At 43.0% G+C, this 18,761-nt stretch overlaps 1 protein-coding gene across 5 annotated transcripts in view; it reads right to left on the bottom strand.

The window, feature by feature from the left end:
• pde4ba (phosphodiesterase 4B, cAMP-specific a) overlaps window positions 1-18,761 on the bottom strand; it is a 122,698-nt gene that overhangs the window by 32,645 nt on the left and 71,292 nt on the right. For 3 of the 5 annotated variants that reach the window (XM_077014952.1, XM_077014953.1, XM_077014955.1), the window contains 3 exons: window positions 2,114-2,308; window positions 1,176-1,212; window positions 967-1,037 (listed from right to left, as the gene is read on the bottom strand). In XM_077014952.1, the coding sequence (XP_076871067.1) occupies window positions 967-1,037; window positions 1,176-1,212; window positions 2,114-2,308 (303 nt within the window). Of the gene's footprint in view, window positions 1-966; window positions 1,038-1,175; window positions 1,213-2,113; window positions 2,309-5,208; window positions 5,298-15,551; window positions 15,677-18,761 lie in introns of those variants that run through there. The other 2 variants (XM_077014954.1, XM_077014957.1) reach the window with 2 other exon arrangements.

Here is an 18,761-nt window from a genome sequence, read left to right as displayed (position 1 = left end):
CAGGATCTCTTTGTTTTGTCAATACTGCCCCCTAGTGGTTCAGATCACCAAATTCATAAAACCTACCAGATTTTACCATGAACTTAATCGCTAATAGCAGCGTGGTAACGCATTTCCTCATTCATTTCATGGTATTTGACTGTTTACATGATATACGGTGCTATCTGTCCTCATTTGCATATGACGTTGGTAACTCATAATAGAACATTGTTCTACAAAAATGTGTGGCAGCACATTTCTCAGAAACAAGAGGATGTGGACTGGGTCACTTTCCCCTAACAGTGTTTGGTGACATTCATGTCACCATCAAATTCTGCACACCCATTTAGTTAAGTGACAAATACATTTAAAAGGCACATTTTTCTTTTGGTTTGGAGTGAGCATGACGATAAACTCTGTGATCACAATAGTAGACGTACACAAAGAGGAAGACTGGGCTGGTTTGAGCAGGATCTCAGAATTCAACCAACCTCTGCCGTAAGAGATGCAGACGTAGGTACAGAGGATGATGGCAGAAACAGAAACAGACTGCAGAGATGCACTGATGCTGCTCTTACACGATTTCAGAGAATTTCTGAAGTCATCAGCTCAGCGCAATCATGCAGATTCCGGAAAATTCCAAATACGTAATTCTTATGTAACTGGCTGTACCACATACCACCTGTTCTAGTAACTGGGCCTATGTATAAAAAAATGTGTGTGTGTGTGTGTGTGTGTGTGTGTGTGTGTGTGTATGGACTTATTTACATCCTGGGCATTGGTAAAGTGACACTGGTCCACTAATTACTGCCGTCATGTTACCGTCATGTTTTAGGAAGTGCGCCCAGTGACGGTTAGATGTCCAACAGTTGTTAGGTTTGTGGGGAATAACAATGATAAATGTGTATAATTTGTTTGTCAAATTCATCTTTGAATGTTACTGAATGCACTCTCACAGGCATTAGGAGGTAACGCACAGTGACTTACTTGTTTGATGTACACTGTACATTGGTCAACACAGTGAAATTGTTTCTCACACTTCGAAGACTCGCAAGAACCTGGAACAAATGAATAGTATTTAAGTTTTGTGTTTAATGCAAATGCTTGTAATTAAATATTTACTAAAGGAAATAGCATTCCATTACTGAGTAACCTCCCCAGTGATGTAACACTGACATAAGGAGAGTCATGTTTACCTGCGCAAATGGTGTGACGATCAGATCGTCTCCATGCCTGTAATTGAAACAGGATATGATGTTAGCCCGGCTCAGAGCAAACCCACATTACGAAACTGCGGTGATGCCACATCCCCCATCAGCCCCAGGGGCAGAGGAGTGACAGTGAAGCTATTGTCAGAGTCAGCACACGCTGCCAGGGACTTGTAACTGTGGATCCCAATGGCAACGGCTACGGGAGCCCAAAGAACAGGTTCTGGGGAACATTCCACAGCAGTGGCTAAAGAGACGTCAGAGGCAAATAAGCTGGTGTGCAGGCCATGAGAAATCAGGCCATGAGAGAGGCGTCCTCTTACCATTCAGCACAGCACCCACATTCTCCCACATGTTAGCATTTACTGGATATGTTCTATTTATAAAAGAATGACTGGTCCCCTGTTAAAGCCCTGATGACAGACACGGACATGTACGCCATTTCCCAAGACTTTAGCAGAGACTCCTACTTTGTATCTACATTCACGGACCACTTTTCTACCGAGTTGCTCAGCCGCCCTCTGACCCCCTGTGCGTTACGCTTGCTGTAAAAGGGCCAATTCTGATTGGTTGATTCTCAACACAGCGGTGGCACTGGAACAGTAGCCGTATCGTCCGTACAGCCTACAGCAGGAGAAGTTGCACTGGGGTGAGTTTGACCAGCACCACTGCAGTTTTTACATTTGACGCTAGGCTGAGTGTAGAACATCACACATCATCTAGCCAGATGACCAGAGGTCACGAACTCACCAGCGGCGGTGATGTGGTGATGTGGACGGCAGCTAACACGGACTGTGCAGCACAAGCATTGGGCTATATTTTCCAAGAGATTTCTAATAAATAAAATATTTCTAATGAAGTTGGTGGTGAGCATACATGGCCTAAAGACGTCACAGCGGAGGAAAGAAGGAAGGGGAGAGACTCACAGCTCCGAGGCCACAGACGAGTTGCGCGACATGGACTTGGGAGAGAGGTCGTAGTCGCTGTCGGAGCGGTAGAGGAAGGACTCGCGCCGCTGGTTGTGTGTGGGGAAGTTGGTGTGCAGGACCAGGCCGGAGCCGGGAGAGGCCTGAGGGTCCAGGGGGCTGCATCCTGCAGACGGGCCGTTCTCCACATCAAAACTGCAAATAACGACAAACGTCCACGTGAGAAGACAGAAAAGAGCACAGCATTTTACCTGCAGTACTGCTGCAAGTGTACACACACACACACACACACACACACACACACACACACACACACACACACACACACACACACTTAAATGTTTAACTTGTTTGAAACTTTTAAAAATTACTCAACTGATAATAAATGTTGCACATTTACAACACTTTCGGAGCGATAGTTCACATTTCTCCAAGACACAATATGCTCATATTAAATCCAAACATTTTCAAATGTACAACAGCAGAGACATGCTGCACAGATTTAGATAAAGTGAAGTGTATCGCTGTCATAGAAGCAGACTGTTTAAATAGATGTTTTTTTTGTTTTTTGTTTTTTTTTTAAAGGTAAAACATTTCGATAGGTGGCGCCAGAGAGCAGCATATAAATACACATTTTTCCTGAGCTTCTCATGTTTAGAAAGCACTGATCATGGACCATACTCATTAGCCATGCCCATGCACCATTGGGCTCTCCAGCCAAAAGCACCTGAGGGTCACACAGCCCGGCACCATCAAATGTAAAATGGACACAAATTAAGTGTTATATCGCAATCTATCGATCGCGGGTGGTTGGCGCCAGAGCGAACTAGTAACTCATTGAATCATAGATATGGATCAGATAAATAAACAAGAATTTTTTTTTCGGATGTGAGATATCGGAAGTGTGCCGTGAGAGCGTGTGAAAACGGTCAAATGCGTGTGTCTCATGCTCAATGCGTGAGCGTTGGCAACCCTGAAAACATACTCTCTGCAACCAGCTCCCGGCCAACATAACACAAAAAAGTGATTATTAAGACAGAGAGCAGATAAATGTGACTTACAGTCAGTGGGAAACTTGCATAATCACGTGCTGACCTTAGTCATATGCAGGTCATATGCACGCTTTGAGCGTGAGACTCACGCATATTTAGCGATTTCACACGCTCTCACGCCACACATGGAATTTCTCACGCTTGAATATTATTATTATTAATTTATTTTTTAAATAATCTAATCGCCGCACACCGCAGCATATTCAGCCAATCCATCGGTTGTATATTATAACAGGTTGAACCAATCAGAATATAGATCGCGCTGTTTCTTGGTAGACTTTAGCCAGCCCGCTCCCCAACCACACACACACACACACACACACACACACACACACACACAGCCGCTACACTAACCATCGCGACAGATTCCAATCCCCCCCGCCTGAAAAAAAGCTCACGCCCACCAAACTTGAGAGATCTGGTCATATGAAATAAATTTTAATGATTTTAAAGCGTATAATAACTTCAATTTTTAAAACTATAGTTTTTTATTTCACATCAGAATATTTTGACGGCACCCCCGATGAAGACGGCACCCCGGTTGAGAAACGCTGCACTAGAGCATTAGAGCTGAGCCCTAGAGCACTAGAGGTGAGCATTAGAGGTGAGCCCTAGAGCACTATAAATGAGCCCTAGAGCACTAGAGGTGAGCCCTACAGCACTAGAGGTGAGCACTAGAGCATTAGAGGTGAGCCCTAGAGCACTAGAGGTGAGCCCTAGATCACTATAAATGAGCACTAGAGGTGAGCCCTAGAGCACTAGAGGTGAGCCCTAGAGCACTAAAAATGAGCCCTAGAGCACTATAAATGAGCCCTAGAGCACTAGAGGTGAGCCCTAGAGCACTAGGGGTGAGCCATGCTCTCAGTATGACTGCGTGTTTAGCAGGAACATCAGTTCAGGTCCTCTAGCTCTGAAGCTACAGGGCTTTTACAGACACTGAACTAAAACCAGCCTTGTCAAACACTGGCATCCATCAGATCAGCACAGGACTTTCCCTGCCTTTACATTCTATAGGAAAAACGTTCTTTACCTTATAAAAACTGGCTCTTTAATATATAAAAATAGGCCTTTTACAGATTTTTTTACAGAGTGTTGTAAGGGGTTTTGGTGTATTCGAGAGCACTGCAGGTTCAATGACAATGCAGGTTCTTTGCTATTTTTTCGTCGCTATTTAAATATTTGTTTTTTAACCGTTAAAAGGTGGGGAGGACATGGTTTTAACCGTAAACACGGGGGGACATGTCCTCCCCACTTTTTCAAAAGTCGGTTTTGGTCCCCCCCCCCCCCCCCCCCCCCAATACGTCCGTGTTTGCTTATATTTGCTTTTATACTTATTGCTTACATACTTTAAATATTTGTTATTCATATTTGTCCAGATTAGATTCCTGTTACTCGTGGCTATAGAGGTGATGACAGAGTGGTTTCACTCATCTCTTATCCAGAATACATCATTGCTCTATACAGTAAATTCCACCAGATATAAGCTCTTTCAGTTTAACATTCTTCATTGATTTAAAACCTAATGATTCAAATATACAGCTCAGTTTCCCCTCAGCGTGTCGGGTGTCCTAAAGCTGAGCAATCTCTGAATTATCTAGGCTGGTTCAGCCCTACCAAACATGATTAGTGGATTAATGTTTTAAACTGGATTTCAGAAACATGAACACCAGGTGTAAGGGTTGGCCATGGCGCCATCCCACCACCGGCCACCAGAGGGAGTCAACGGGCTAATGAAGGCAAACGATCAACACCTGTTTGACAGCTCTATATAAGTAGCTCCATCCGGGAACCCAGTTGCTGAATTGTTTTTTCAGTGTTCTGACCTACAGCTCAGCCAGTAGGTGTATCTCAATTCAGGGGCTGCAGCCCACGAAGTGCGCATTTGTAGGCCGGTTACGTCACTGCGCCGCGACGAGGCTGTCCCAATTCGTGGACTCCTTCTTATGCGGCCGACGAATGTAGCCTTCAAAACCCCGAAAACGAAGGATGCATCTGAGTATCCTTCGCGTCCCACCATATCCCAGGATTCATTGCTCTATGAACAATAAACAGGCGGAGTCTAGTGTACGGGCCGAAGAATTCGTTTTTAAATGTCGGTATTTTTTTAATATGGACATTTATACTGCAATGAGATGCTAAATAACATGCCAGTTATTAATGATATTGCAGGTAAACCTGTGCTTTGAGTATTTACTAAAGAGTAACGTTTATAAAAATACATTGAATTTTGTTATGAAGTTATACTTCCCGCCAAATGTGAATACATGTTCAACGCATTTTCTTTTAGGCATTTGTGGGTGATGTGATATTTGTCGGACAGCGCGCTAACACGTATGTAACGTATGTAACGGGGCAGAGCGTGGTCATGCAAACATACGTCTTGCGACGACTAGACTGTCTCATTTAACAGCCGTGAGATGCAGCCTACCCGGCCTTCGAAGTGTTTGGCCACCGTGGCCTGCGGTCTACGCGGTCTACGTAGGCTGCAGCCCCTGAATTGAGATGCAGCCAGTATCTTTGGGTAGAGGTTGCGGGACTTTTTCTCAGGCTAAAGCAGCAGCAGGCTAAAGACGAAACCCCCAACCCATGCTTCAGAGGGCTGAATGAGACGACAATGTTTCCATTGCAATGTAGCAAATACATCACAAAAACTCTTTTTGGACAAATGGAACATTTGGATAAGTTAAATGGCATTTGCCATAATAATACTTACTTATAGGCTAATGCCCCTGCGACACGGACCCAGATAAGCAGATGTAAATGGATGGATGGATAGAAGGAATTATTTGATATCACTTTTGGTATTTTCTTTCTTTATGTTTTTTATTGCTGCCTCAAACATCACACTGTACATTGTATTAACATCTTTAAAAAAAAACGTATTTTGATACATTTGTAGAAAAGTATCAAAAAGTTTAGAAGCACTCATCTGAGACCAGAAGGTTCTGGGAAGTCTCAGAGTGCCCCGTGCTCGGGGAGGAAGCAGACACATTCTCCTCTTTCAAGCCCTCAGGAAGTGAAGGGGATATGACCACTTCAAATAAGACGGCAGTCATGGAAATATCAGCGCGTTTACGCCAACACACACTCAACACAGCTAGCCTTCCTTCCAGGAGTGTGTCTCATCTCGGAGACGTGTGGGGGGACGGAGACGCTCGGGATCCACGCCTGAGCTGATGGCACATTTTCCTACTCTAATGTCCCAGTGGGGAAAACAAGATCACATATTAAAAAAAAAACACAAATATCACAGGCAGATTATATGATGCAAATAGTTTACACCAATTGATTTAAAACCACTGTTGTGTTCACCAGCATGTACATATTTGTGCATATTTTTATACTACTTCTCCTATCTATTCTCTCCTCTCTCTGCTTCTCCTCAATACTCTTTAATCTACAAACTGAACACCTTCTACCACCACACACACACACACACACACAACACTTTGTCAGTTACTCAGCTTGACCCATGCCTAAAGCAAGAGTATTGACAGACTTCGAGTGCCACTGTAACACACAGACATGAAGACAGATAGACAGACAGACAGACACATACGCACACGCATACGCACACACACACACACACACACACACACACACACACACACACACACACACACACACACACACACACACTTTCCTTGGGAAAGAGTCTTGGGGCTTGGTAGTGTTTGTCTCTGCTCACCTCACTATGCTTCTGAATCAACATCCCACATCCTTCCTTCCTGGTAGCAACTGGCAGCTCAACCTTCTTTGCTTGAGCAGGAACTGTTTAATGGAAGCTGAGAGTTTAATGGGACTGTGCTACACTATTAAACACCTTCTCAGACAGACTGTGCTACACTATTAAACACCTTCTCAGACAGACTGTGCTACACTAATAAACACCTTCTCAGACAGACTGCTACACTATTAAACACCTTCTCAGACAGACTGTGCTACACTAATAAACACTTTCTCAGACGGACTGCGCTACACTAATAAACACTTTCTCAGACGGACTGTGCTATACTAATAAACATCTGTGGCACCTGAGCAGAACCCTTGTAGAGTCCTACTTCACAGCATCCAACAACCTCCAGTCCAGCCAGCTGCCCCTGCAAACCTACCCTTTTCATTCACATGTGATAATGATAATGATAATGATAACACACACACACACACACACACACAAGGTAGACATGATTTCCATGCTCTGTCCATGTCTGCGTGGGTTTTGTCCAGTGTCTCCGGTTGCACTATCCAAAATATATGGAGGTTATATAACCTTAACCTTATATAACCTTAAGCTATAGCTTAAGTGGCTGGTGCGATTGTGTGTGAATGTTTGTAGGCTCAGAGACAGATGGGGCTCTTTCCTGGGTGTCGTCCTTGTGTTCCACCCTAGCACCTGATGCCGCCCCCCCCCCACTGTGCTGTCCTGGAGGGCTTACACTGCATGACTGGCAGCTGCTATACTGGTGTGTGTTGTCTGGTGTCTGGTGTGTTATGTAGTTATCAGAAAAATCCAAAGGCCATGAAACCAGGTGGCGAACATTCATAAAGCTCTACACAGAGGTCCAAATGGGCCGAGGTGGCAGAGAACATCTCTGGGACCTGATGAAGGAACGGTGGGTTGTGGCCAAGGGTGTGGACCACCTCACCGGGCTGTGGTTCCACGGAACATCCTGTCCTCTGGGTCCCTTCACACCAGAGAGTTCAGGCCTGCAAAAGCAATCAGGAAATAACAGCGCGGACCCCTGACTTAGCCAAGTTTGAATGCAGGTGATTCCTGGGAGGACCAAGGCCTGCTGTAATGTTAAAGCTCTCTCACTTCACATCCTTGTGTGTCTTTATAGTATAAATCATCCATCCATTCATTTTCATCCATTTATCCGGGTCCGGGTCACGGGGGCAGTAGCCTAAGCAAAGGTTTCCCCAGCCACCTCTTCTAGGTCTTCTGGGGGAACACCGAGGCGTTCCCAGGACAGCTGAGAAATATAATCTCTCCAGCATGTCCTGGGTCTTCCACAGAGTCTCCTCCCAGTTGGACATCCAGACCAGATGCCCGAACCACCTCAACTGGCACCTCTCTACGTGGAGAGAAAACCCTGCAGAGAAAAAAGCTTGTATTCGCCATCTCATTCTTTACAGCCACTACCCAAAGCTTGTGACCATAGGTAAGAGTTGGAGCGTAGATTGACCAGTAAATTGAGAGCTTTGCCTTTTGACTCAGCTCTCTCTTCACCACACCGGTCCGGTAGAGTGTATACAACACTGCAGCCGCAGCACCGATCCGCATGTCAATCTCTCATTCCATCCTTCCCTCACTCGTGAAAAAGAACCCGAGATACTTGAATTCCTCCACTTGAGGCAAGGGCTCATATGGAAGTTATTCTGTGTCAATATTCAAATGAAAATGTAATACGTATTTGCATTTACATGTTCCACTCATACAAGCAACTTTGAGCTCAAAATTCAAATTCAAATGCAATAATTCCATTTACATTTGCAATGTGATAGACGTCTATTCATATTTCATTTACACATACATTTTGATGCTTTATTTGTGTCTTTATTGAAATGAAAAAAAAATCCCGATTTGAATTATCAAGTTCATGTGATCATGCAAAGGTTGTATCAAAATTATAATTAAAATTCTATTCGCTTAATATGCTTTGCATTTCGTGATAACACGTTTGAAACGTAATTTTCAACCTCACCACCACGCTAAAAAGATGTCAATATTCAAACGTTAATGGAGAAATAGCGCCACCCCTGTTTGCAATAACATTACGATACCAACAGCGCTAAAACTGTGTCAAAATGCATCTTGAAAGTGCAATCCGAGCAGATTGCATTTTCATTTCCATGGTCTTCCACTATAGTCAAATTATAGTCAAATTAGATTCCACGGTTTCACTTTATTCAGCCAATCAGGTTCCACAGCTTTCCACAGCGGGCAGCCAATCAGGACGGGACTACAGCGCAGCAGTACAGGCGAGTTTTTTTAGACATGGTCACAGAAGCGCTCATTAGATTAATTCAAAGGGTAGCAGACGAGTCCTTATGGTGAATTTACACTACATTAGTGTGAAAGTTTAATCGATCAAGTAACACCGATATATCAGCCTTATCAGACATATCAGCCTTATCTGGCGCTGATGTGACTGTTATTGCCAAATTGAGCGCTGTGGCAGAGCAACTGTGTGCCTCAAACTACGGCGGTACAACGGCCGACCTCCGTGAAGCGTCTCGTGTGATCAGAAACAGAAAACCATTTCTGCTCGTTAATGCTGGTTTATTTAAATAAACATTTGTGCTGTCGTATTTTTAAAGTTATAAAGCGGTAATGCCTCGATGAGTGATGTTATCCTGTTTAGTGTGGTTAATGCCACAGACGCGGCATAATTACCTGAACCCGCAGGTAATCCTCTACCAAGCTTTGATCTTTAACGTACTTGTAATCATGACGCGAGCAGAAATTTTAGAAGCGAGCAAAAAACTGAAACGCGCACTGAAAACAGGGAAGTGAGCGCACCTAACAGCGCTCGGTTTTCTTGATTTTGCGTGCTCAGTGTGTCTGACTTGCTTGATTGAATCTTATCTTTGCGCTCTCATATTAAAGATCGCAATCTCACTCCATACTACACATTGTGGGTTCATAGATTGTCCTTGTTTGAGTCGAGTGGTCCTTATGTTTTCATGCCTTGGTAAGTCCTTAATATAAGCTTCCGTTGTCTACGTTTCATGCCTTTCCCTAGTCTCAGACTATACCTTTGGGGTTCATAGATTGTGTTTAATCGAGTGCTCAGTGTACGTTTTTATTCTTTGGTCTGTCTTTCGTACGAGTTCTTTTCCTCTACGTTATAGTTTGCACCTTATGCCCGGTTCACACTACACGATTTTAGGCTGGTTTTTCAGTCGCCGACTGTTTTTTGTAGATCGCCGACAGAAACTGTGTTCGGAGGCAAATCGGCGATCACTCGTCGCTCGCTCAGTGTAGTGTGAACTGCTGAAAGACGCTCGCCGAGTGGTCGCAGACGACCGGCAGATATCTAGCATGTTTAATATCTAGCCCAGTCGGCGACTGAGAGTCGGCAGCAGCGTCTAGCTACAGCCAATGTGAACGCGGAGAGAGAACCGCGGCACCGCTGAAGATATCTCTGAGAATGTAAAAAACTTTCAAGAATGCTTTCAAAACAGTAACCCAGCAAACACACAAAATCCTCACCTTTCTTACAACTTTACTACAACACTGTTTAAGTTATTGTGACAGCACTGGAGAAATAGTGCGATTGATTATAACTATGTTCACTGCAACGGAGAGATGAAATAATTCTGGCAACTTGGGACTATGGGACTAAAATAATAATAATAACGAAAATGTGGAGTACATGTACATTGTTTTATTCTTTATGTGGTGTTGCTGGTTTTCACGAGAGTTTCGTTTTCGTGTTCTCGTGTTTTTGGACAGCAGCCAGATGAGTCGGCGATTCCCCAGTCGTGTAATTCGTGAGCCCGCGTCGCCGATCAGTCATGTAGTGTGAAAGCCACAACAACTGAAAGACTCGCGATTACAGCACAACCAGTGTAGTGCGAACGGCACAAAAACCTGACGACTGAAAAGTCGTGCAGTGTGAACCAGGCATTAGGGATCATAAATCAAGACCAAAAACTCGCCTGTACTGCAGAGCCAGAAACTATATGGCTCTGTGCTGAGCGTGCTTTAGTCCCGTCCTGATTGGCTCCCTGAGGTGGAAAGGGGAACCCGATTGGCTGAATAAAGTGGAGGGAGGTGGAATCTGATTGGAAGGCTGATGGGATCTAATTTGACTATAATTTGACTATAGTGGAAGACCATGGAAATGAAAATGAAATCTGCTCGGATTGCATTTTCAAGATGCATTTTGACACAGTTTTAGCGCTGTTGGTATCGTAATGTTATTGCAAACAGGGGGTGGCGCTATTTCTCCATTAAGGTTTGAATATTGACATCTTTTTAGCGTGGTGGTGAGGTTGAAAATTACGTTTCAAACGTGTTATCACGAAATGCAAAGCATATTAAGCGAATAGCATTTTAATTATAATTTTGATACAACCTTTGCATGATCACATGAACTTGATAATTCAAATCGGGAAATACATTTTCATTTCAATAAAGACACATATAAAGCATCAAAATGTATGTGTAAATGAAATGTGAATGGATGTCTATCACATTGCAAATGTAAATGGAGTTATTGCATTTGAATTAGAATTTTGAGCTCAAAGTTGCTTGTATGAGTGGAACAATTGCAAATGAAAATGGAGTTATTGCATTTGAATTTGAATTTTGAGCTCAAAGTTGCTTGTATGAGTAGAACATGTAAATGCAAATGCGCATTACATTTTCATTTTAATATTGAGACAGAAAAACTTCCATAGGCTCACTCCCGACCCAGAGAGCGCACCTTTGTCCAACTGAGACCAGTTATAGCTACAATCGAGCATCATCCACCTCTGTTAGTCTCATTGGCCTCTGTTTCAAGCCTTGGAAGAAAAACCAACCTATGTAGGTCATACACATTAATTTGTGTAGGTCAGTGATTTATGTGCTTAATGACTAAAATGGATGCCATTTGTTTCATTTTACATGCCAGTGAATTCATAACAGTGTAACTATGTGAATTCATCTTCAAATATTTGTTAATATAATTATTTCAATGCTCATGTCCAGTGAAATACATGGACTGTAGGCAGACAAGCCACACTTCAAAGAGTCAGCACACGCAACAGAGCAGGTGTGAACGCCAAGACACAGTCACACGTGCAACAACAAGACACAGTCACACGTGCTACAACAAGACACAGTCACTTCGCTGTGATTGTGGTCCAGACTTTCTACTCAAAGTACAAAGGTCATGTAATACAAGCATTATCCAGGGATTTCAATAGATAACGCAAGTGTGAAGCAAGACAGAGGCCTTTGCGTCCTGAGTCTAAATCCCACCACGATCCAGCCCAGGGATTGTCTGTCCACAATGGGACACTGTGGCTGCGGGTCGTCAGTCCAACCAGACCGTAGCAAACTTAAGATGGTGTTTCAGACGGACACCAGCTGACTGGGTGTCACCTCACCAGCAGCTCCAGTCCTTTACTGATAAGAAAGCCATGATGTGTCATTTTACAAGGTCACTTTATGATCCAAACCTCACGGCCTAAGTGCCACACTTATTTACTACAGGAAGCTCCGAGCAAGAGTGGCAAACATCTGGTGCAGACGTCACACGTGATCTTCTGTCAGGACAGCGAGGTGCTCGGAGAAGCCACCAGCTGGAGACAGACCAACACAGCTGTTCCTTTTGTGCAGCTGAAGGCAAAACGATGCCATCTTCCAATAACATGCACAAGAGGTTTATAGGAACCTGCTCAGTGAGTTAGTGTGCAGTTACCATACATTTACCTTACAGTTAATCTACAGTTATTAAACAATTCCTATACAGTTCCTATACAGTGGGATACTGTGAGATACAAAGATAATTAGAATCATGTTGAGGAATATTGGAAATTACTTGGTATTCTGTTTACTTCATGAAAGCGAACTACAGAGAATACACATCACACATTGGATCGAAGAGTACTCCAGCTAACATAAGTAAGGAAAATGTATTTATAAAGCACAACTCACATTGACCATAGTGCTGTGCCTATTTCAGAAAATACACCAAGACACAAGCAGAGAGATTAGTCACAAAACACACAGCAAGAAAACTGTAAAACATAAATGATTAAAGAAATAATAAGAAAGAGAAAACAAATATGATTAAAGAAAGATATTAAATAATAATATAGAGTAAGTATATAAAACAGACCCAAGAACACACCACATTACCCACAATCCCTCACTGCTCAAAAGCATGTTTACAAAAATAGGGTTTTAAACCTGATTTTAAAAACCGAGATAGAAGTGGTTTGACGTATGTTGTTAAGTTCCTCAAAACATGCTTGGGCGTTAGAAGAAGCAGAATGAACTAATGGAATGGAAATAAATGAGAAAAATGCATAGAGTGTGTTATTTACATTACAATACACACCAACCATTTTATTGTAAATATGGAATGACTAGAATCAGCTTGCAGTAGCTGGAACTGTATAATGGTGTACGCCAGAAGCCCTCTCTGATGAAGCAGGTTGTGAGTATGTGAAGGTTGAAGCAAGTTTCCCGTTATTATTATTAAGTTTCAGAATTGTTAAAACTCTGGTAGGCTAGTTTAAAATGAATGAATAAAGAATAATCGACTATCCATAAAAAATGACGATAACCATTCAAAAATGGCTAAATCAATGTCTGAGTTGGAAGAAATACATGTGCAGCTCAGAACACTATCCAATGTAATTTTTCACTGTGATTTATATGTTACATATTTCACTTAATCCATGTGTCGTCTGTTGTATCTGCTTGCTGTGAGTGCCACATAGGATATGAAACAGACCACAACAGATCTAAAAATAATTAAATGTTAAACAAAACGAAGCCCTGTTTATTAAACATCCAGTGTTTGAGGGAACATGGGGACATTTTGAGAACTGGTCAAAAGATCTCATGACATTCAGGTTTGACTCTGGTCACATGACTTTGGGGAAGAAGGCAACTTCTGGTCACAGAGAAGCATCACTTAAACTCCACGGAGTGAATGGGTCTCACTTGATTTCATACTTTAGTCAGCCTGACTGCCAAAATGATGCCACTCTGAGTTACGTAAAAGGCAGAATGGGTGAGTATAACTATGAGTATATATTCATGCCTGTCTTGTGAAACAATAATCTATTTGACACCAACCCGGTATAAGAAAGGAGCTGACTTTGCTTAAGAATTATATTAAAAGAAACAAAATAAAAACATTATCTAGTCTTCATGTAATATGCATTAATAAAGAAAAAAGTTAGAATTTAAAAGGTGGATTTTTCCCATAAACACTTTTGGCTATTTAAACCAATAGCTATTTAGAAGAATAGCTATTTGTTAAATATGGTTGTCTTTATGTAGATCAGATCACATCTTTTATGCAATTTAGGCAGAAATTATTTCATTTCTCACAAGGATACAAACAGAAGGTAAATGGGTATATCTAGTCCACTTGTGTTACTACTGCGTAGTAATGCACGCACAGCCAAAGTACTGTACAACAAACACCCAGTGACACGACCATGGGTCATAAAAGCCTTTAGCTTAAATCTACCTCTTGCCCAGAGATTATCTCTATCGGTATGAACACTAATATGGCACCTAAAACAATTTTTACAATTTTTTATTCTAAGTATATTACCCAAGTACACTGCAGTTACCTCAAATCTTCTTCAGATTTACATATACACATATTTACATATATACATATACACACATATATAATATGAATAAATTATATATACGTACTGTACATATAAATACATGTAGGAATGTATTGTAATGTAATACATACACTGTGTGAGATTGTCAAGTTTGGCAAGATAAACTGGTTTACAGCTCACGTAAAACAAGACATCAGCAAAACACACAGCGTGCACCTACATTCCCATGATCTGATCATACACATCTTCCTGCAGCCTCGGACTAACCTGCCCCCTCATTCAGCCCTCCATGTGTTTTCTACAGGGACCCCGCTTTTTCTAAGCAGTCTAAAGCTCACAGTGCAGTAACAGGCATAGTACAAAACACACGGTTGGCATAGGACACTCAGAGTGTGAATTCAGAGTTATCACTGAAAGTGGGTTTAAGAAGTGAAACGAGTAAACGGCATGAACCGAGTTGACACTACACTACAATGGTACCTCTATACGGGCCCAGTGACTACTTCTGTCTCCAGATATAGTCAGATTACAGACGGGTTCAGATGGGTTTTGAACATCCATATGGAACCTCTCCCACAACTCTAGGTCTCTTCTGTGCCTCCTCTCCGAGAAACAACTTTTCATTAAAACAACAGAGAATGAGAGAGACAGAGATGAGAGAGAGAGAGAGAGAGAGAGAGTGATTGAGGGAGACAAGAAAACAGAGAGGGGAGGTAAGTACTGTGGTTTAAAACTCAGGGCTCCTGTCTCATTTAAGAAAGCATATGGCCAGAGACTATTCCAAGACAAGTCCTCTAGTCCTGGGTAAGATAGGACCAAGTGTGACAGGCAAGCGTGTGACCCAGGCCAAAACAACAAGGAAGAGAGATAACTGTGTAAATGAGGCTGTGTCAGAAAGAAAGAAAGAAAGAAAGAGAGAGAGAGAGAGAGAGAGAGACTGCCAACGAAGACAGACATGATGAAGAGCAGAAGAGGGAAAGAAGAAAGGTGAGAGAGACACAGAGAGAGAGAGAAAGAGAGAGAGAGAGAGAGAGAGAGAGAGAGAGAGAGATAGATATGTAGGGGCTTCTGACCTGACTGTGTAGGCGTGTAGCCTCTTCACCACTTCTTCACTGAAGTCAAAGTGGACCCTGCTTTTGGTACAGGGTGACCTGCGGTACATGGCCCGGGACTCAGCGCTACACACTCTAGCCCACACTACAAACATCAGCCCTGCAAAATCTCCACTGGCTGTGTGTAGCCGCCCCCAAACAAACCCCGCCCCTCAGCGCACGCACTTCCTCACAATGTGGGGCTCTCTGCTGCTCAGAGTGCCATGGCTACACAGCAAACCCGGAATGGAGTTCCAGACTGAGGCTGACAGTGTGACTGACAGGATCTGATGTTAGAAAAGGAGTCATTTTGTAAAACAGTGCTGAAGTGAAGCTAATACACACACACACACACACACACACACACACACACAAACACCATCTCATGTACTGCATTAGCCTTTACTGTCTGAAATAAAACAGTGCTGAAGTGGGCTAATACACACACACACACACACGCGCACACACACACACACACACACACACACACACACACACACACACACACACACACACACACACACACACACACACCATCTCATGTACTGCATTAGCCTTTACTGTCTGAAATAGATTTTGCTCTCTAGCACAGCGTAAGCCAGAATAATGCGAGTGTGACACTCAGTAAAGTTTCGGAAAAGGCCAACTAATGCCAGATTAATACACATTCTGGCATTCTGACGCATATACGACATCACACACACACACACAAAATGTGTTGAACCAGCCAGTACTGTTTGTCAGAGATTTCGCTCCCTAAAGCGACGTATGCCAAAGTAGAGTATGTGACATTTTATTCAGTTTCAGTAAAAGCCAACTTATGCCTGTTTAATATACAAACGCATGGTGACACATATGCACACACACACACACACACACACACACACACACACACACACACACACAAACACACACACACACACACACACACACACACACACACATTCCACATCTCATAATTCCCAGTGCTAATCTATTTAACTGAATTCCTGAAATGCTATCATCTATTTCAGTACTGTGACTTCCTATTAACTGAAGCTGTGTTTGAGTTCTTGTAAATCATGCTAAACACACACTGCTAAACACACACCACTGAACCCCCACTAAAGCCAATTGGCAAGGCTGTAATGCCACAGCATGGTCTGTGTGAACAGTGTGTGTGGGGCTCTGGTACTGGACACACAGACACATTTCATTGTTGGAGAAGTGAACCAGTTCTGGAGTGGCAGAACGATCCTCACAAGAGCACAGGAGGCTGTCTTTGGAGGACTGACGTAATCCGCGCGCCAGGCGTCTGGGAGACAACAGTGAGAGATGGCGTCAGCTGTCGACAGACAACAGTAGGAGGCAAACAGGCTCTGGGATGTGGACGGGCAGCGTGATTGAGACCAGAACAATGGTGAGACCGTCGTGTGTCTCGGGGAGAAGTGAACTACATGTCACACTGCTCTCCACGACAAAAGAAGACTGGAGGAGCCCTTCATCCACGAGGTCATTAATCAGTCAAGCTGTCATCAAACAGCCTGAGACAGACGAGAGAGATGGAGTGATAGTGAGGTGAGGAAGTCCATTAGGATAATAGCTTTAGACGGCCTCTTTTCTCTCAGAATGAATGCCTATGACAATCAGCAGAGGCGAAGTTGTGTGGCTTGATATGTGTGTGTGTGTGTGTGTGTGTGTTTGCGTGCCTGTGTGACAGCACCACCAGTTATCAATATCAGTTTAGACGCAACACTCCAAATCCCCTTGTCAGTATACAGATCTATAAATTGCTATTTGGAAATGTGAATAACTGATACATCTAATTATTACAAGTGATACATTCTATGTGCGAAATCAGAACTGATTAATGGCAATTAGGAGAGGTTTACACAAAGCAAAGTACGTAATTATATTAATGTTGTTACTGGAGCCACTGGCCATATTCCAAAGCCCAGACATCCCACCAGGTGGCAGCAACACACAACATGGGCAATCAGATTTTGCGTCACACTGGTAATCCACCAGTAATATAGCATGTGTGTGGCCAACCAATAAAAACCATTGATAGTGGTGCATAATATAGGAGCATTAACTAGCTCGAACACCATGAGGAAATATGGCTTGTCAGATTCTGTTTGAAGCTCTCTGGTGCTTCGTCTGGATTAGGTGGATGCTAATACGGAACATTCCAAATGACTGCTAACTTTAGACAACATCACAGTATTAAAATTACACATTTTATATGCATAATCAGTATACATTTGTGTAAAATTAACTACCATTCATCAGGTAAGCAAAACGGAGTGAGGCATGACTGTGGAAACATGAGGAAGATGAATGAGGGCCCAGACTCGGGACAGACGCTCCAGCGGCTGAGTACTGAGTCCAGCTGCACATCAGGACTCTGTCCAGCAGGGGGCGTAGTGCAATGCCTCACTGGTATCAAAGGGATTCAAGATGAGCGTTGTTGTATAGCCATCTGAATAGCCTGAATAGCCATCTGTAGAGTCAGCCTGAAGAATCCAGGATTCAGAATGAATGCAGGATGCACGAGATCAACAGTCTAGTTAGGTATTAACCATCAGCTAACTGCACTGGGAAGAACTACAGGAAAGAGGGGCTGTCAGGGCAAAGCCAGAGTGGGTGTAGCCCATCAGTAACCCAACATGATTTATTTAATGGCCAAATACCTCAAAAGGATGAAATAAATATCTGTCAAATACTGCAACAGCAAATCGGCGCGGTCAGCGCACCACAAATGGTTTCTTTAACTAGGAGGTGTCCTCATCAGTCAGCATGAAATGTGCTGAAGAAGACATGTGGAGATCAAATACTGCCACGGGCTAGAGAAAATGGGCTCAGACAGGCAGAATGAGAGCCCAGATCACAACCCAACATGCAGAATTATGGCACTGCAAAATCCAAAAACTTTAAAGTTTTTTTTTTTTTTTTTTTTGAGCATGTGTCACTTTGAGGCTCAAGTTAGCTGGTTAACAGAATAGTTGCGAATGCTGTGTGAGATATTAAACTTCCACAGCTAGGTGAGAAGGCAAGGATACACCATGAGAAGGTGTGTTGTAAATGTGTGCCAACAACGCACTTCTTGAGCATTTAGAGCTGGATCTCGTAGTATCGGTGAAAGGAGCATCCCAGGTCCTACAGGGCTTTATAGGAACACAAGGTGGTCCCACGCTGTGCAGTCAAGTCTAC

The sequence above is a fragment of the Brachyhypopomus gauderio genome, chromosome 8 (genome assembly GCF_052324685.1).
Source record: "Brachyhypopomus gauderio isolate BG-103 chromosome 8, BGAUD_0.2, whole genome shotgun sequence".
Classification (NCBI taxonomy): domain Eukaryota; kingdom Metazoa; phylum Chordata; class Actinopteri; order Gymnotiformes; family Hypopomidae; genus Brachyhypopomus; species Brachyhypopomus gauderio.
This window is presented reverse-complemented; position numbering and strand designations above follow the sequence as displayed.